This window comes from Phodopus roborovskii, unplaced genomic scaffold (genome assembly GCF_943737965.1).
Source record: "Phodopus roborovskii unplaced genomic scaffold, PHOROB, whole genome shotgun sequence".
In the NCBI taxonomy this organism is placed as follows: domain Eukaryota; kingdom Metazoa; phylum Chordata; class Mammalia; order Rodentia; family Cricetidae; genus Phodopus; species Phodopus roborovskii.
In genome coordinates this window covers 1474117-1490025 of record NW_026125675.1, presented here as the reverse complement: position 1 = coordinate 1490025, position 15909 = coordinate 1474117, and the positions used below count along the sequence as shown (strand labels likewise).

The 15909-nt window shown below is 54.5% G+C and overlaps 1 protein-coding gene across 1 annotated transcript; it reads right to left on the bottom strand.

Moving 5' to 3' along the window:
- Window positions 1–4548: 4548 nt before the first annotated feature.
- On the bottom strand, window positions 4549–5848 carry LOC127217315 (40-kDa huntingtin-associated protein). The gene has a single exon (XM_051178262.1). The coding sequence runs from the start codon at window positions 5836–5838 to the stop codon at window positions 4660–4662; it is 1179 nt and encodes a 392-aa protein (XP_051034219.1). The 5' UTR covers window positions 5839–5848; the 3' UTR covers window positions 4549–4659.
- Window positions 5849–15909: the final 10061 nt, after the last annotated feature.

The following is a 15909-nucleotide window of genomic DNA, read 5'->3' as shown; positions in this document are numbered from 1 at the left end:
GCAGTCCAACGTTGGCTGTAAGAACCCCAGTCCGCGGGTAATAATGGCGAGTTTTCCTTGGTAGCATCGTAACTAACGGCTAGCAGTGCATTGATGTCGATACACTGGGGTCTTGTACCTCGGCATCACTTTCCCAAATTAGAAGGCACAAGAGTGGTTCATCCTTGTCATCGTCAGAGAAATACTTAAAGAATACACACCACTCTTGCCTTTACATTCTGGTGTTAAATTTGTCCAGTCCTGGAGCCTATGGCACAGAACTTCCCAAAGGGAATGTGCCCTGTGTACTATACACAGAGCTTCCCAAAGAGAATGTGCCCTGTCTACTTTAAAAGACTGTGCCTCAGAATTACTTAAACTGGTAGAATTCTTTGAACCTTCCGAGTTAGAACGATGTGAGTAACGTGCCATGAGTTTGTGAAATAGCACTTTCAGACAAAATTGACAAGGTCTTTCTTTCCATCAAATGTGGTCTGCTATCAAATGCCATCTGCCTGTCACAATTAGAGTTGATCCTTAGCATGTATACAGCTCAGTCCCTCATGGTATGGGCATTTCATCGTTCGTATGGATAGGAGTAACTGAGAATGCTTTGTTTTTCAAATTTATTGTGCACGTAGTATGTGAACGTCAGTGATATAGGACATGTTCTGTACACTTAAAGCTCCTTCCCTGTGATTTCATGGATGTAGGTATAGCTCTACCTGACGTGGGAAGTCTTTACTTGGAAACATTTGATTTAATAAACGTGAAATTGTTTCAGAATTGCTGGGATGGGTCACTGAATTGCACCCTCCTGCTGACATCTCATGCCTTTTAAAACAGAAATGGTCCCATGCCTTTCCTCTCTCTCTCTCTCTCTCTCTCTCTCTCTCTCTCTCTCTCTCTCTCTCTCTCTCTCTCAGACCTCTTAAGAGAGGAACCAGACCTCTTAACTTCTGAGTCCTATTTCTAGCCCCCTCAAATTTTCTAAGCCCCTCTCTGTTCATTCCTGTTTCTCAATATAGTATCCTGGGAATTCCAAAATCTCTACGGCCAATTCTAGTCAACTAGACTTTGACTTGGCCCCATGATTCAAGGTGAACTGTATTACAACGGTTTCAGAGTGTGACCAGATATCCCACAACATTTCCTCCCTTTAAATAAAGAGGAAAGGTTTTGACCGTAACACAGCAAAACTATATACAATAAGAACAACTATCAGAAAAGGATTCCATTTATGATGTCCAGTCCATTTGTATTTGACAGAATTGGAGAAATTACTCTTCTATCTGTGTTTTAATAAAAAACAAAAACAAAACAGCTCGAGAGAGAAAGGTGCAATATGACAGAATTCAAGTGGAGGGATTCTTTATTAGGGATAGAGGCGTTGGCCTCTAGGGACAGGAGCAGCAGGAAAGACAGGCAGAGAGCGAGACAGAGACAGACAGGGAGGGAGAGACAGAGAGAGAGGGAGAGGGAGGGAGAAGGATGGGAGGTGGGCACGGACCTTTGAAAGGGGAACATACTGAATAGGCCCAGGTGAGGGCATATCTAGTGAGAACTCCAAAGGCAGGCCAGTCAAATGCCTAAATACCAACAATCTATACTATCTTGATGAGCCCAAAGTTTTATATCTTAACCACTTTCTATCATAACTTGTAATACCAAACTGAAAATATCTTTTTAGACCTTAAAATATTTTCTTAGACAATAAGCTTGTGTTTATGTCTCTCAATCATGTGAGCGTTACATCTCTTCTGAAGTTTCTTTTCTTAATGTGGTCACAAAGAAAATGGTATAGGTATCTAGTCTGCTATTTTATCAGAGACTCGAGAAGGATAAAATATTGCCTGGTTGAACAGGAAGTACAGAGAATACTTCTACCGAAACTACAGAAATGACAGACAGCTGGCTGCCTGGACAGTCACCCAAGGTTCCCCTGCATCATTGGGGCATCCATCTGTAGCCTACAGGCCTAGCATATCTGACAGACTTCTGTGTGAAGCAAGAATCTTGACGGTCTTCCCTTCCTTGTCATGGCAATGTTCGGCAGTCGCCTTCTTTTGTGTCTCGCTTGTGCAATTTGAACAGCACACTTTCAGCAGTTGAGGTAAGGGCTGTTTCTTGCCCAGTGCCTCACTTTACCACAGATGGAAGCAAACTCCATATTGTTACGAGAAGGTTTCTCCCGGCGGCCTGGTCCCACAGCCTCGCCAGCCGCAAATAGCACACAGAGAGTCTGTATTAGATATACAGCTGTTGACCTCTTACTATCGTTTCTTATTGCCTAGCTCCGTCTCCAGCCATTCAGAGGACTGTCCGGGGTAATGTCCCTGCCATTACTAGGTAAAGTTTCACCCTTCTGGGAACTTTGTTGGAGCTGAAGCCTAGGCAGTTACAATTATAGTTTTCCTTAGTTGTGATAAAAAGATAAATTAGGTGTAGAAATTTAGACTCTCCAAGATGAGATAGATAATAGTGTATTTTCTCTAATTTTGCCAAATGCAAATGGACTGGGTGTTGTAACTGTAATTCTTCCATAATGACTGTTTTGCCACATATAATGGTATCATGTCGAAGTCAGGACCTTCCTCTTTGAAATGACAAAAATAAAAGGGGGGAGGGGCATGCAGTGCAATAACCCTTTTGTACATCGCGGACATTTGTCCTTGCGATTGGTTTAATAAAGAAGCCGACTGGCCAGGCCAGTAACTGAACAGGGTAAAGTTAGGCGAGAGACCCAAACTGAGAATGCTGGGAAGGAGAAGCGTGGAGTCAGAAGTCACCACCCAGACGCAGAGGGAGCAGGAGGTGAACGTGCCACGCTAGTAAAGGTACTGCCACGTGGCAGAGCATGAAGCAGGAATATGGGTTATCTCAAAAGTGCTAGAGCTAGCTAGCTAGCAATAAGCCTGAGCTACTGGCCAAGCATTTGCAATTAATTAAGTCTCTGTGTGGTCATTTGGAAGCAGCTCCCGGGACGGGGAAACCTCTGCCTACCCACACTCCCATTGTTTCATGAAGGTGCCAGAAGGTACACTGTATAGTCAGCCAGAGGCGGGACCTTCAGGGTCTGGTAATGTGAAAGTGTACCCCATAGGAAAGCCAGGCGGCCTCGGTCTCTCCCCCCATCCCCACTTCTTCTGCCATCACCGCCCTCTACCCCTTGGGGACACTGAATGTAAGAAAGCTACCAGCAGACCTTGTCTTGACCCGAAGCACAAACCATAACAAACCTGTTCTTTACAGTTAGTACCAACGGTGGTATTTATTGTCTCATCAGCAAAAGGAAACAGAGTCAGGCAGCACATGGGATTTATTGGTTTTGTACCACACACCCTACTGGCCAGTTATCAGGGGGCTTCATCGAATGGTGGTGTGACTCAGGCTTCAATAGGGTGACAACATGGGAAAACCACGTAGGGAATGGTGGAATGCTACCCTGCCGGATGCGCCCGGGCGTCCTAAACCAGTGTTCAAAATGACACCATCTTTCTGAAAGCAAAATGGGAGGACTGAGGAACCACAGAGAAGAGTGGAATTGGCCACTCACCATTTCACCTGATTCCGAGAAAGGAACCATTTCTTTGTGCGCCGGGTTACGTAGTTCGGTGACTCTAGTCTCCAAGGCAAGCATATTTAAGGGAGCACAAGGAATTAGATTTCTCAGGTCACGGAACTTTCATAAAGGCAGAGATAAGGGACTCTGGGTATTGGCTGGGAGGATAGATCTTGATTGCACGGGGGCAGTTGTGTTGTGTTTCACAACGAGAGCCATGCTAACCCCGGTTTGGAAACAGAGAACCTACCCCCAGAGACTTTGAGCAGTCTCTGTGCCCAAACCCCCGGATAATGCAAGCTTGCTGCAACCCGATAAAGGCAGGAGCACCAACAGGTCATCGTGTGTGTGTAGCTCAGAAGAAAGGCTTCCACCACCCAGTCAGGAAGGGCCCGTGCTAGCAGAGTGTGCAGAGAGTAAAAATGCGTCTGGAATGTACGAGATAGCATGACCATTCTGCTTACCAACTTAGTCCTCATGTTCAGGTACACAGACCGCATGACAATCATATTTCATGCCATCTGCTTTTTTCCTACTCCCTGCACTGTTGTGCTAATTTGTAAGGAAATCAAGGAACGATATATATTACGAGAGGGGTTATGACCAAATCGGAAAAATCCTCATAAGTTTCAAGGCAGAAACATTGCTCATCTCTTCTAAAAACTTCTCCGCGGTGCCAGACCCCGCCAGTTATGAAAGGAAAAAGGAAAGGAAAGGAAAGCAATATGCCAAAGCAACATCCGTCCTCCCGCGTTTATTGTCTCCACACTTCGAAGAGCCAGGAAAAGAAACCAAGGCAGCCAGCATCCAGCAACAGACCAACACATAAAGAAAGCAGATCGTTACACAGTGGAATCTCGTCCAGCCTTAAGGATGAAGTTACCTCGTGTGAGGCAGCTGGTTTGGACCGGGAGGGCACTAATTTATGCAATAAGCTAGGCACGCGCAGCTAAACTAGCTCGGTGTCCCTTTATGGAAACGAGAAAAGCAAAGGAAACAAACAAACGAGAAAAGGAAACCAAAACCCTAAACGAGGTCGCATCTTCCATCACCTGTCCCCAAAGATAAAACAAAGTGGCACCAGGAGGAAAGACTGTTTGGTTGGTTCAGGTGACTTATCAGACCCCCTGGCCCGAGGGAGAGAGGGTTTCCTGCAGAACGAGGTGAAGGAGGTGGTTCTGCTCAGCAGTCAGCAGCGGCCACATCTCCACCTGCAGCTTCTTGATGCCTTCCGTGTCCTTTTCGTGGGCAGCCATGACCAACGACTGCAAGAGCAAAAACAGTTCCTCAGGAAGCTGGCCGCTGCTATCCTGGCCCTGGCCGTGGCCGTCGAAAGCCTCCCAGGAGTACTTTTCCAGGGTCTGGGCATGCTCGGGTAGCAGCTTTGCGGGCGGCGGTTGCAGGAGCAGCAGCAGCAGCACGCGGGACACCTCGCACCTGACAAGGACGTCTGCGAAGGCACCGAGTGTGCCAGGAGAAGGGGCAGCAGAGCCTGGGGTGTGGTCCGGGAGCAGCGGGAGGGGCGGGGGCGGGGGCGGGGTCGGGGTCGGGGCTGAGCCAGGTCGACTTGGCTGGGGTCCTGGCGGGGCTGGTTGGAGGCCAGGGGCAGGCGGCGAGGGCAGTGGCAGCTCGGGGTGCTGCACCGGGTGGCCTCCATGCTCCCGTGCCAGGCGCTGCATGCGTGTGAAGAGCGCCAGGGCGCCCGTGTAGTCGCGCGCCAGCAGCTGGCAGGAGGCCGCGTCGCCGAGCGCCTGCAGCGCAGCCAGTGGCATCAGGGGCAGGTGCAGCTGAGCGGCGCGCTGAAAGTGACCCGCGGCGGCGGCCGGCTGGCCCAGGGCGCGCAGCGCGGCGGCCAGCTCCAGGCACAGAGCGGCGGCGGCGGCCGGCTGGCCCAGCTCGAGGTGAAGCCGCACAGCCGCGCCCAGGGCGCTGGCGGCCGCCTGCAGAGGCTCGCCGTAGGCGGCCGGGCAGCCCAGGCGCTGGCGCGCGTCGCACTCCTGCCGCAGGAACAGTCGGGCGGCCTCGGTGAGGGCCAGCGTCTCCCCGGGCCCGTGGAAGAGTGCCTGCTGGCAGCGCGCCACAGCCAGCTGGCACCAGGCGGCGTAGGGCAGGCACTCCTGGGCGCGCAGCTCGCGGGCCAGCTGGGCGAACTGCTCCCCGGCTTCGGCCACGTTCGGCTTCCGCAGGAAGCGCTTCTTGAGCTTGTTGGACACCTGCCGGTAGCGGGCCAAGAAGTCCCCGGCCTCGGAGCCGGGCCACGCGGCGCCGCCCAGGGAGGACGCGGGGCCCGCCGCCATGATCGCCGGCCGGCCGCGCCTCCTGACTTCCGGCTGGGGTGCGCGGACCAAAGCAGCCGCGGCGGCCTCAAAGCCTGCCCGGCGCTTCCTCCCCACTGCGATCACGCCGCGTCATCCCGGCTTCCGCCTTAGGCGCCCCAGGGCTCCCGGCGCCGCACCCGTTGCCACGGTGACGAGCAGGGCGGGGCTGGAGGCTGGAGGACCAGACGCCCGCCAAGCCTGTCAGAAGAGGAGGGCGGGGTCCCGGCAGGCCGCGGCGGCGGCAGGCCCCGTATGTAAATGAGGCTCTGGGGGCGGGGCCTGATGACGCGTCGAGAGGTGGGGGCGAGGCCGCCGAGTAGACGAGTCCGGCGGGGCGGGGCCAAGCGCCCAGACGCTGCTAATCACCTGCACCAACCCGAGGGAGAGCGGGCTTCTGCCCGGGGAGGGGGGGGGGAGGAGGGCACAACTCACCCTGACTGGGCAGGAAGGAGCCTGAGCTCGCTGACAGCTCATGGATAACCACGGCCAGGGCTACCTCCTGGCGGACATATCATGCCCATCACCCAGGGATGAACAAGGAGCCGCAATCAATCCTCCACCACACTAGTCCCCACACGCCACGGTTCCTGCCACAACAGCAGGCCTCACCAAAAGGCCGCCTTGGCACGTGGGTCCCCTCTGGAAGGCCGGCATTCTGACGCAGTGCCCAGGCTGACCCACCGGCCTGGGGTCCAAGTCCTGTGCCCCTGGGCAGGTGCTCATTGTCTCCCCGCAGAGTGGCATTGCCTCCACCACCACCCCACCTCCTCCCCTCCACACCTGCACCCCCAAACACCACTGTGTGCCTGCAAGTAATACCACCTTGCTCTCCTCCTCCCGGGCCCTCCACGCCCGTCTCAAGGCCGAAGGAAGGAAAACCTAGGGGGAACCACAATGTGGGACACCCGCACTGCACTGTACTTTTTCCGTCCCAAACATCGTGATCATCCGACCGGGCCCGCCTCAGCCTCTGCCTCCACACTGCCACACTCACACCTAAACCGTCGCCGCCAAGGGGGAAGCTTGGGAAACCAGCCTGTACGTCTAGCCACAGCAAACCAGTAGTCCCAGAGCCTGTGTTCCTGCAATGAGGCCATCCTCAGTGTCTGCCTCTGCTTCCAGACTCACACACAACCCACAACCAAAGGGACAGCTCGGAGGGCAGCCTGTGGGTCACCTGCAGCCCAGGACTAGAACTGCACCCTGTGTTGCCCCAATGAGGCCCTCCTCAGCCTCAGCCTCAGCCTCAGCCTCAGCCTCAGCCTCTGCCTCCATAGCCACACTCACACCCCTCCCATGGCCACAGGAACAGCTCAGGAGGCCAGCCTGAGGGACATCGGTAAACCGGTAGTGGAAATGCACCCCGTGTTCCTCCAACGAGGGCCTCCTAAGTCTCAGCCTCAGCTAAAGGCTGGGCCTCCACAGACATCCGCCCACCATCCCCATGGCCACAGGAACAGCTCGGGAGGCCAGCCTGTGGGTCACATGTAGACCAGTGCTAGAACTGCACCCTGGGTTGATTCAAATATGCCCCCCATGCTCTCAGCCCCTGCCTCCAACGCCATCCTCACACCTAAACCATCGCCAAGGGAAAACAGCCTGTGGATCTAGCCCACTGACGGACCAGTCCCGAAGCCTGTGTTGCTGCAAGGAGGCGCTCCCCAGTGTCTACCTCGGCTTCCACACTTCCACACTTCCACTCAACCCACACCACAGGAACAGCTGGGAGGCCAGCCCGTGGGTGATTTGCACCACAGTAGTCAAAGTGCACCCTGTGTTCCTCCAACAAGGCCCTCCTCTGCCTCTGCCTCTGCCTCTGCCTTCAGAGCCACCCTCACACCTAGGCCATGAACGCAGAAACAGCTTGGGGGGGGGCTAGCCTGTGGGTTACCTCCAATCAGTACTAGGACTGCACCCTGTATTCCTCCAATGAGTCACTCATCAGCCACAGCCTCTGCCTCCACAGCCACACTCACCCCCCACCCCCATGGCCACAGGAAGACCTTGGGAGGCCAGACTGGGAAACCTGCAGCCCAGGACTAGAACTGCACCCTGTGTACCTCCAACGGGGCCCACTTCACCAAAGCCTCTGCCACCCCAGCCACACTCACACCCACCCCATGGCCACAGGAACAGATAGGGAGGCCAGCCTCTGGGTCACCCGCCCCCCAAGCACTGTACCACCAGCTGTATTTTTTTCAACTAGGGCCCTTGAGCCTCTACCTCCATAAACAGGCTCATATGCACCCCATGGCCTCAGGAACAGTGTGGGAGGCCAGCCTGTGGGTCACCTGGAGACCAGTACTAGAACTGAACGCTGTGTTGGTTCAAATATGGCCTCCCCGGCCTCAGGCTCTGCTTCCAATGCCATCCTCACACCTAACCCGTCCCCAAGGGGGAAAGCTTGGGAAACCAGCCTGTGGATGTTTTCCACTGACAGACCAGTCCCGAAGCCTGTGTCCCTGCAAGGAGGACCTCAACAGTGTGTGCCTCTGCTTCCAGAATCATACACCAACCACATGCAAAGGTACAGCTTGGAAAGCCAGCCCATGGTGCTCCTACAGCTTCTGCATCCACAACCAACCTCACACACCCCATGGCCACAGGAAGAGATAGGGAGGCCAGCCTGTGGGTCACCTGCACCCGAACAACTCTCCTGCCAGCTGTATTTTTCCAATTAGGGCCTCATGAGCCTGTATCTCCATGGGCACGCTCACATCAACCCCATGACCCCAGGAACAGCTGGGGAGGACAGCCTGTTGGTCACATGCAGACCAGTAGTAGAATTGCACCCTGTGTTGTTTTATTGAGGGCCTCCTCAGCTTCAGTCTCAGCCTGTGACACCCCAGCCACACTCACACCCACCCCATGGCCACAGGAACAGTTGGCAGGCCAGCCTGTGGCTCACCTGCACCCCTACAATGTTTCCACCAGCTGTGTTTTTCCAACTAGGGCCTCCTCAGGACCTCTACATTTATAGCCACACTCACACCCAACCCATGGCCTCAGGAACAGCTTGGGAGGCCAGCCCATGGGTCACCTGCATCCCAGTACTAGAACTGTAACCTGTGTTCCTCCAAGGAGGTCTTCCTCAGGCTCAGCTTCAGCCTGTTCCACCTGAGCCACCCTGAAAACCCACCCCGTGGCCACAGAAAGAGCTTGGGAGCCCCGATTGTGGGTCACCTGCAGCCCAGTACTAGAACTGCAACCTGGGTTCCTACAATGGTGACCACCTCAGCCTCTTACTCCACATCCACCCTCACACCCACCCCATGGCCACAGACACAGCTTGGGAGGCCAGCCCGTGGATCACCTGCAGCCCAGTACTGAAATTGCACCCTCTGTTCCTCCAACACTACACTCCTCAGCCCTACCCTGTGCCTTCACAGCCACACTTACACCCACCCAATGGCCAAAGGAAAAAGTTGGGAGGCCAGCCTGTGGGTCACCTGCAGACCAGGTTTAGAACTGCATCCTGTGTTGCTCCAAGGAGGCCTCCCTCAGGCTCAGCTTCTGCATCTACAACCAACCTCACACACAAGTTATAGCCACAGAAATAGCTTGGGAGACCAGCCTGTGGGTCACCTGCAACCGAACAACTCTCCTACCAGCGGTATTTTTCCAACTAGGGCCTCGTGAGCCTATATCTCCATGGGCACCCTCACATCAACCCCATGACCCCAGGAACAGCCGGGGAGGACAGCCTGTGGGCCACATGCAGACCAGTAGTAGAATTGTAACCCTGTGTTCTTTATTGAGGGCCACAGCCTCATCCTCAGCCTCAGCCTGTTCCTCCAAAGCCACCCTCACACCCACCCCATGGCCACAGCAACAGAATTGGAGGCCAGCCCGTGGATCACCTGAATCCCAACACCACTCACAATAACTGCATTTTTCCAATGAGGGCCTCCTCAGGCTTGCCTCTGCCTCCACAGCCACCCTCACAATGTCCTCCCCATGGACACAGCAAGAGCCTGGGATGCCAGCCTGTGGGTCACCTGCGCCCCAACAACTCTCCCACCAGCTGTATTTCTCCAACTAGGGCCTCGTGAGCCTATATCTCCATGGGCACGCTCACATCAACCCCATGACCCCAGGAACAGCCGGGGAGGACAGCCTGTGCGTCACCTGCACCCCAAAACGGCTCAACCAGCTGGGTTTTTCCAGTTAGGGCCTCCTCAGCCTCTACATCCATAGTGACACTCACACCCAACCCATGGACCCAGGAACAGCTTGGGAGGCCAGCTTGTGGGTCACCTCCACCCAATTACTAGAACTGCACCCTGTGTTCCTCCAAGGAGGGCCTCCACAGGCTCAGCTACTGCCTCCACAACTAACCTGACACCAACCTCACTGAACAGAAACAGCATTGGAGGCCAGCCTGTTGGTCAAATGCACCCCAGTACCAGAAGTGCACCCTGTGTTCTGCTACCGCGGCACACCTCAGCCTCTGCCTCTGCCTCCACAGCCACCCTTACATCCATCCCATGGCCACAGACACAGCTTGGCAGGCCAGCCCGTGGATCATCTGCAGCCCAGTACTCGAATTGCACCCTCTGTTCCTCCAACACTACCCTCCTCATTCTCACCCTCTGCCTGTGCAGCCAACATCACACCCACGTCATGGCCTCAGGAACAGCTTGGGAGGCCAGCCCCTGGATCACCTGCATCCCAACACGGCTCACAAGTGTGTTTTTCCAATGAGGCCATCCTCAGGCTTGCCTCTGCCTACACAGCCACACTCACACTGCCCCCATGGACAAAGCAAGACCCTGGGATGCCAGTCCTGTGGGTCACCTGCACCCCAACAACTCTCCCACCAGATGTATTTTTCCAACTTGTGCCTCGTGAGCCTCTACCTCCATAAGCACACTCACACCTAACCCATGACCCCAGGAACAGCGTGGGAGGCCAGCCTGTGGGTCACCTGCAGCCCAGTACTAGAACCGCACCCATTGTTCCTCCAATGAGGGGCTTCTCAACATCTGCCCCCACAGGCACCCTCACACACACACATCCCACAAGCCCAGGAAGATCTTGGCAGTTCAGCCTGTGTGTCAACTGCACCCAAGTACCAGAATTGCATCCTGTGTTCCGCTATTGCAGCGCTTCTCAGCCTCAGCCTCAGCCTCTGCCTCCGCAGCCTCCCATACACCAACCCCATGGCCACAGGAACAGCTTGGGAGCCCAGCCTGTGGGTCACCTGAACCCCAACACTGCTCCCACCAGCTGTGTTTTTCCAACTAGGGCCTCCTCATCCTCTGCCTCTGTAACCACACTCACACCCACCCCATGGCCACAGGAACCACTTGGGAGTCCAGCCTGTGGGTCACCTGCACCTCAGTTCTGGAACTTAAACCTGTGTTTCTCCAACGAGGCCCTCCTCGGCCTCATCCTCAGTTCCTGCCTCTACAGCCACCCCCACAACCCGTCATGGCCACAGGAAGAGCTTGGGAACCCAGCCTGTGGGTCACCTGCAGCCCAGGACCAGTCCCACCCCCTGTGTTCCTCCAACTAGGCCCACCTGATCTTCTGTCTGCCTCTGCCTCCACCGCACGCGCACACCCACCCGCATCCCCTACCCAGAGGAAAAGCCAGGGAAGCAAAGCTATGGGATTCTGGAACTAAAGCTTTAATAAGAACACAGCCGGGAGCAGGAAGGGACGAGGCTGGCGAGCCATGCAGGGCTGCCTGTCTCTGAGAAGGTTTGGGCGGGATGGACTGATGATGCGGGATGGATCGATGGATGGGTTGCATAGGCCAGCCAGCAACCCAGAGCCAGGCAACAGCAGCAGCAGCAGCAGCAGCAGCAGCAGCAGGAGCGGCAGCAGGAGCAGGAGCGGCAGCGGCAGCAGCAGCAGGAGCGGCGGCAGCAGCAGGAGCAGGAGCAGCGGCGGCAGAGGCAGCACGGACGGCGGCTGCAGGTGGCAGCTAGCGTTGGACGTCGACGACTACGACGAGGACGAACTTCTGGGGCCACCTGGGAGATGGTGGTGGACTGGAACAGCTCGCTGAGAAGCCTGTTGTTGTAGATGGTCAAGTCCAGCAGTTCCGGGGTGATGAGCCTCTGGGCGCCTCGCCGTTGGGCCTCATTGCTTGCCAGCTCCAGCAGCCTGCGCGTCAGGAACTCCAGGATGGCGGTCAGCAAGATGGGCACGGTCTGGCTCAGCCGCCGGGCATGGCCGCTCTCACGAAGAAGGCGCTCCACCAGGCTCACAGAGAAGGTCAGCTCGGCTCTGTCGGTGCGGGAGCGGCGGGACGACGGCCCTCGACGGCTGCTCTGCCTGGTCCTGGGCATGCTGGCCTCGGAGTGCAGTGCGGGGTGCGACCCCACAGGCTGGCTGGGCGCTGGCCCTCTGGGCTCTGGGCCTCCTCGCGGATCCCAACGGTCCGGTCCCCGCTGTGCCTGGCAGCAGATGGATCCTGGCGACCCCTCGCGCGCGCACGCAGCCCGCCCTCGGGCGCTCCGTTCCCGCTCTCACTGATGACGTGTGAGGGGTGATGCTCCCAAGCCGCCCTCGCTAGGGGCGCTGTGCTCACCTTCACACCTTGCCTTCTAGAAGGGGCCCTCTAGGAAAGAGCAAGGTCGTGAGGAGGAGCAACTCGGCGGTGCCGTCCACAACCAAGCCGTTCACAACCCTCGGCTCCAGAGGTACTTGCACCCACGAGCCTGCCCACTGAGCACGAGCTCCTCGTCCCTCCACCCCCAGCACCCCAGGCACCACGCACGGTAAAGCTGAGAGGTTCTCCCCTCTCATTTCCGGGGCCTCAAACTCAGAGTCCCAAGCGTCCCGAGCAAACCCAGGGCTACAGCTTTCCCAGTCCCTGGGGCCCCTTAGCCACTGCTCTGCTTTCTGCCCCATCAGCTCACGTCGGAGTTGAGCAGCTCCTGTAGGCGGACTCATCCGGCAAACTGTGGCCTCCGGAGTGCGCCTGTGTCTGCCTGTTAGCATCACTTCGCATCCTGGATTCATGATGCCTCGCACACAGTACACCCGTCCCTCGTGTCTCACCTCACCTACATAGCGGCTTGAAGCAGTGCCCCTCCGCTCCTTTCTGTAAACCTTACAGCCCCCCGGTGGCAAAGTATTCTGGCACTCGCGAGCCACAGAACACTAAGTGTTACAGCTCCGATGGGAAAGAAGTCTGGCACTCGGGAGCCAAGCAACACCACAGCGCAACAGCTTACAGCCCTGCTCCAGGGAAAGGCTTCCCCAATGTCAGAGCTCTGCGCAGGCAGGGGTGGGCTTCCCCAGCAAAGGGGTGGCAATTCGCCTCCAGTCCCCCAGACCCTAACGCCTCCGGTTCGCTAGGGGAAGGTTTCACCGGTGAAAGTGTCACACAGCCCTGCTCCGCTCTGCCCAGGCTCCCTCTCTGCTCCGGTGAAGAGAGGTCGTCACCCAAACCTCATTCAGGAGATTTTTTTGGGGGGGGAGGGAGGAATCCAGGAGAGTGGTTGCCTCCGCCAGGGTGGAACAACACAGGCAGCCGCGAACTGAACAGGCACAGGGCTTCTTACATAGGGCTTCTTAGGGGCAGAGTTGTTCCAGGGAGGAGATTTCCAGGATGGGGATGGGTCACGTTTCAGTCCCTGAACTCACACTGGCTAGGTCTGTCTCCTGCTCAGGGATGGGTTGGTTTTCTGCTCAGGGCCAGGGGCAGATTTGGCTCTGGTTTCAGGGCCAAAGTGTGTGTTCCTCTCACTGGTCCCTTTTAGCATTTTGGCTCTCATTTTTAGGCCCAGGGCATATTTCTTTCCCTGGCTCTGATTCGAGGGACAAAGTGTGTTTCCTTGGCGCTGGTTTCAGGGTCCGGCTGTGTTTCCTTGGCTGACCCCTTGCCCCTACACTACACTCACCACACCCAAGCAGTAGGCCACTGTATATGCACAGGTGAGTAATTAATTTACTTATTCCCTCATCTGCTGATTGGCACTTGGGTGGCCTCCACTTTTTGAAAACAACAGGAAGATTTCACATTCTTCTTAGGTGGAATCAGAGCTCGATATCTACCAAGCTGTCAAAAGAGTATTTTCCAAAGAAAGCATTCCGTTAGGAAAAGAAAGTGGGAGGGGGGTTGTCCAGTAGAGGGCAAGCAAAAGAAAGCATGGGCGCCTGGTCAGGTCCCTGCGAGGCCCGGCCTGCCACCTTGCTTCTTGCCGTGATGATGATGATGATGAAGATGATGATGATGACGATGACGATGATGATGATGAGAGGCTAAACCTTTTAAACTGTAAGCCAGTCCCCAACTAAATGTTTTCTCTTATGAGAGCTGTCCCCAGAGGCCAGTCTGTGGTGACATCTTGCTTGTACAGACAAATCCTGCCTGCCCTGGGAAGGACAAAAGGCAGTTGGGTGTCTACAAGACACCAGACACGCAGTCAGGCATAGGTCAACAAAGAACTGAACATCCAAACTAAGAGCTGAAGACATTAATTAGAAAGTAGGTGTTTATGGCTTTATTATGCGTTATTGTGGCTGTGTATGCTTTATTAAATAAAGGAGAGCAGCCATGAAGATAAACGTAAAAAGCGCTTCTTCAGATTTGCCAGGCACACAACTTCTTTGATATTTTGTTGTTGTTAGCTTTGTTTAATTCAAAGCATTTCCCATGTATTCTGTTTGGTTACGGGGATCCAATGTGGAGCATATACAATAACAAATCAGAGGAACGCTGAGTTAGAAATAGTGGGAGTGGGTGAATAGGAAAGTACCAGCTTTGTTAGGTAATCATATAAGGTACACATCCTTTCAAGAACCTCGAGAATTAAACTCTATTGTTTCCTTAATTTTGCAGGAATCATAACAGGGACTTATAAAAGGCTTACAGGCACAAGCATAAAAGATAGAGTGTAGACCAACATGGATGGGGACTAAAATATTAAAGACCCCCAAACGGGAAGAGGGTCCAGGGGTGGTGGCGGGGGGGGGGCACTGTAACACGTACCCTTTAGTGTTTTGGGCTTCCTCTAATACTTTATCCTGTTACTTACACTGATTAACATGGCCTCAAGGAAGTGAATATTTGGGACCAGAAACAAACAAACAAACAAACAAACAGCAAAACCAAAATCCAAAAACAAAAAACAAAACAAACAAACAAAAATCTCTCCCTGTGGGCTAATGAATTAATTGCTAATTTCAGGATTACTATTAAGGCTAAGGGACCTCAGACAGTGGAACCAGATGTATTCCTGGTGCACAAAGGACCTTGGGGACACATCCCCCATGGAGGGATAACTGCCTTAACCTAGAGACAGGAGAGAAGTCCTAGTCCCTACTTCACATGACCTGTCAGATCTACATGACCCCAACTGGATGACATTCCCCTACATATGGAATTGGGGTGGGGGGATGGGAGGGGAGGAGTGGTCAGGGTGCATGTGAGGGGGCAGAGCAGGTAAAAGGGAGGGAAGGAGGGGAGGGAGGGAGGGCGAACTGGGATCGACATGTACAATAATAAATAAATACATGAATACTAAATAAAAAGATTACTATTAAGGAAGGTGTTAAATTCTGTGAATCAGAAACATACCACAAGTAAATGGAGTTAATTATTATTTTCATTTCATCATGCCTTTGCGTGATGAAGGATAATAATTTCTCCACTTCAGTAATGCTGATGCTTAAAATGCTTAATTAAAGTCAGACCTACTTTGGTTCCTAGGGAAAACAGACTTTGTGTTTTAAACAATAAAATATAATACGGTAAAAACAGAAAGCTGACACAGCCGTATCGGACAACACAAACAGAAGGAAAAGAGCCCAAGAAGTGGCCACAGGCATCGGGAACCCACTTGTTTGAACATTCGGGACTCTCACAAAGACACCGAACTGGAAGCCATACACGGAGGGCCTGGTGCAGACCCTTGCAGGCCCTGTGTATCCTGCCTCCGTCTCTATGAGTTCAGATAAGATCTGAACGTCCTTCATTTGGAGGGTCTCGTTTTCTTGGGGTCCTCCATCCCCACTTGCTTAAACTCTTGCTGCCTCCTCTTTCACAGAGTTCCCTGAGTCCCGAGGGGGTGGGATTTGATGGATGCATCCC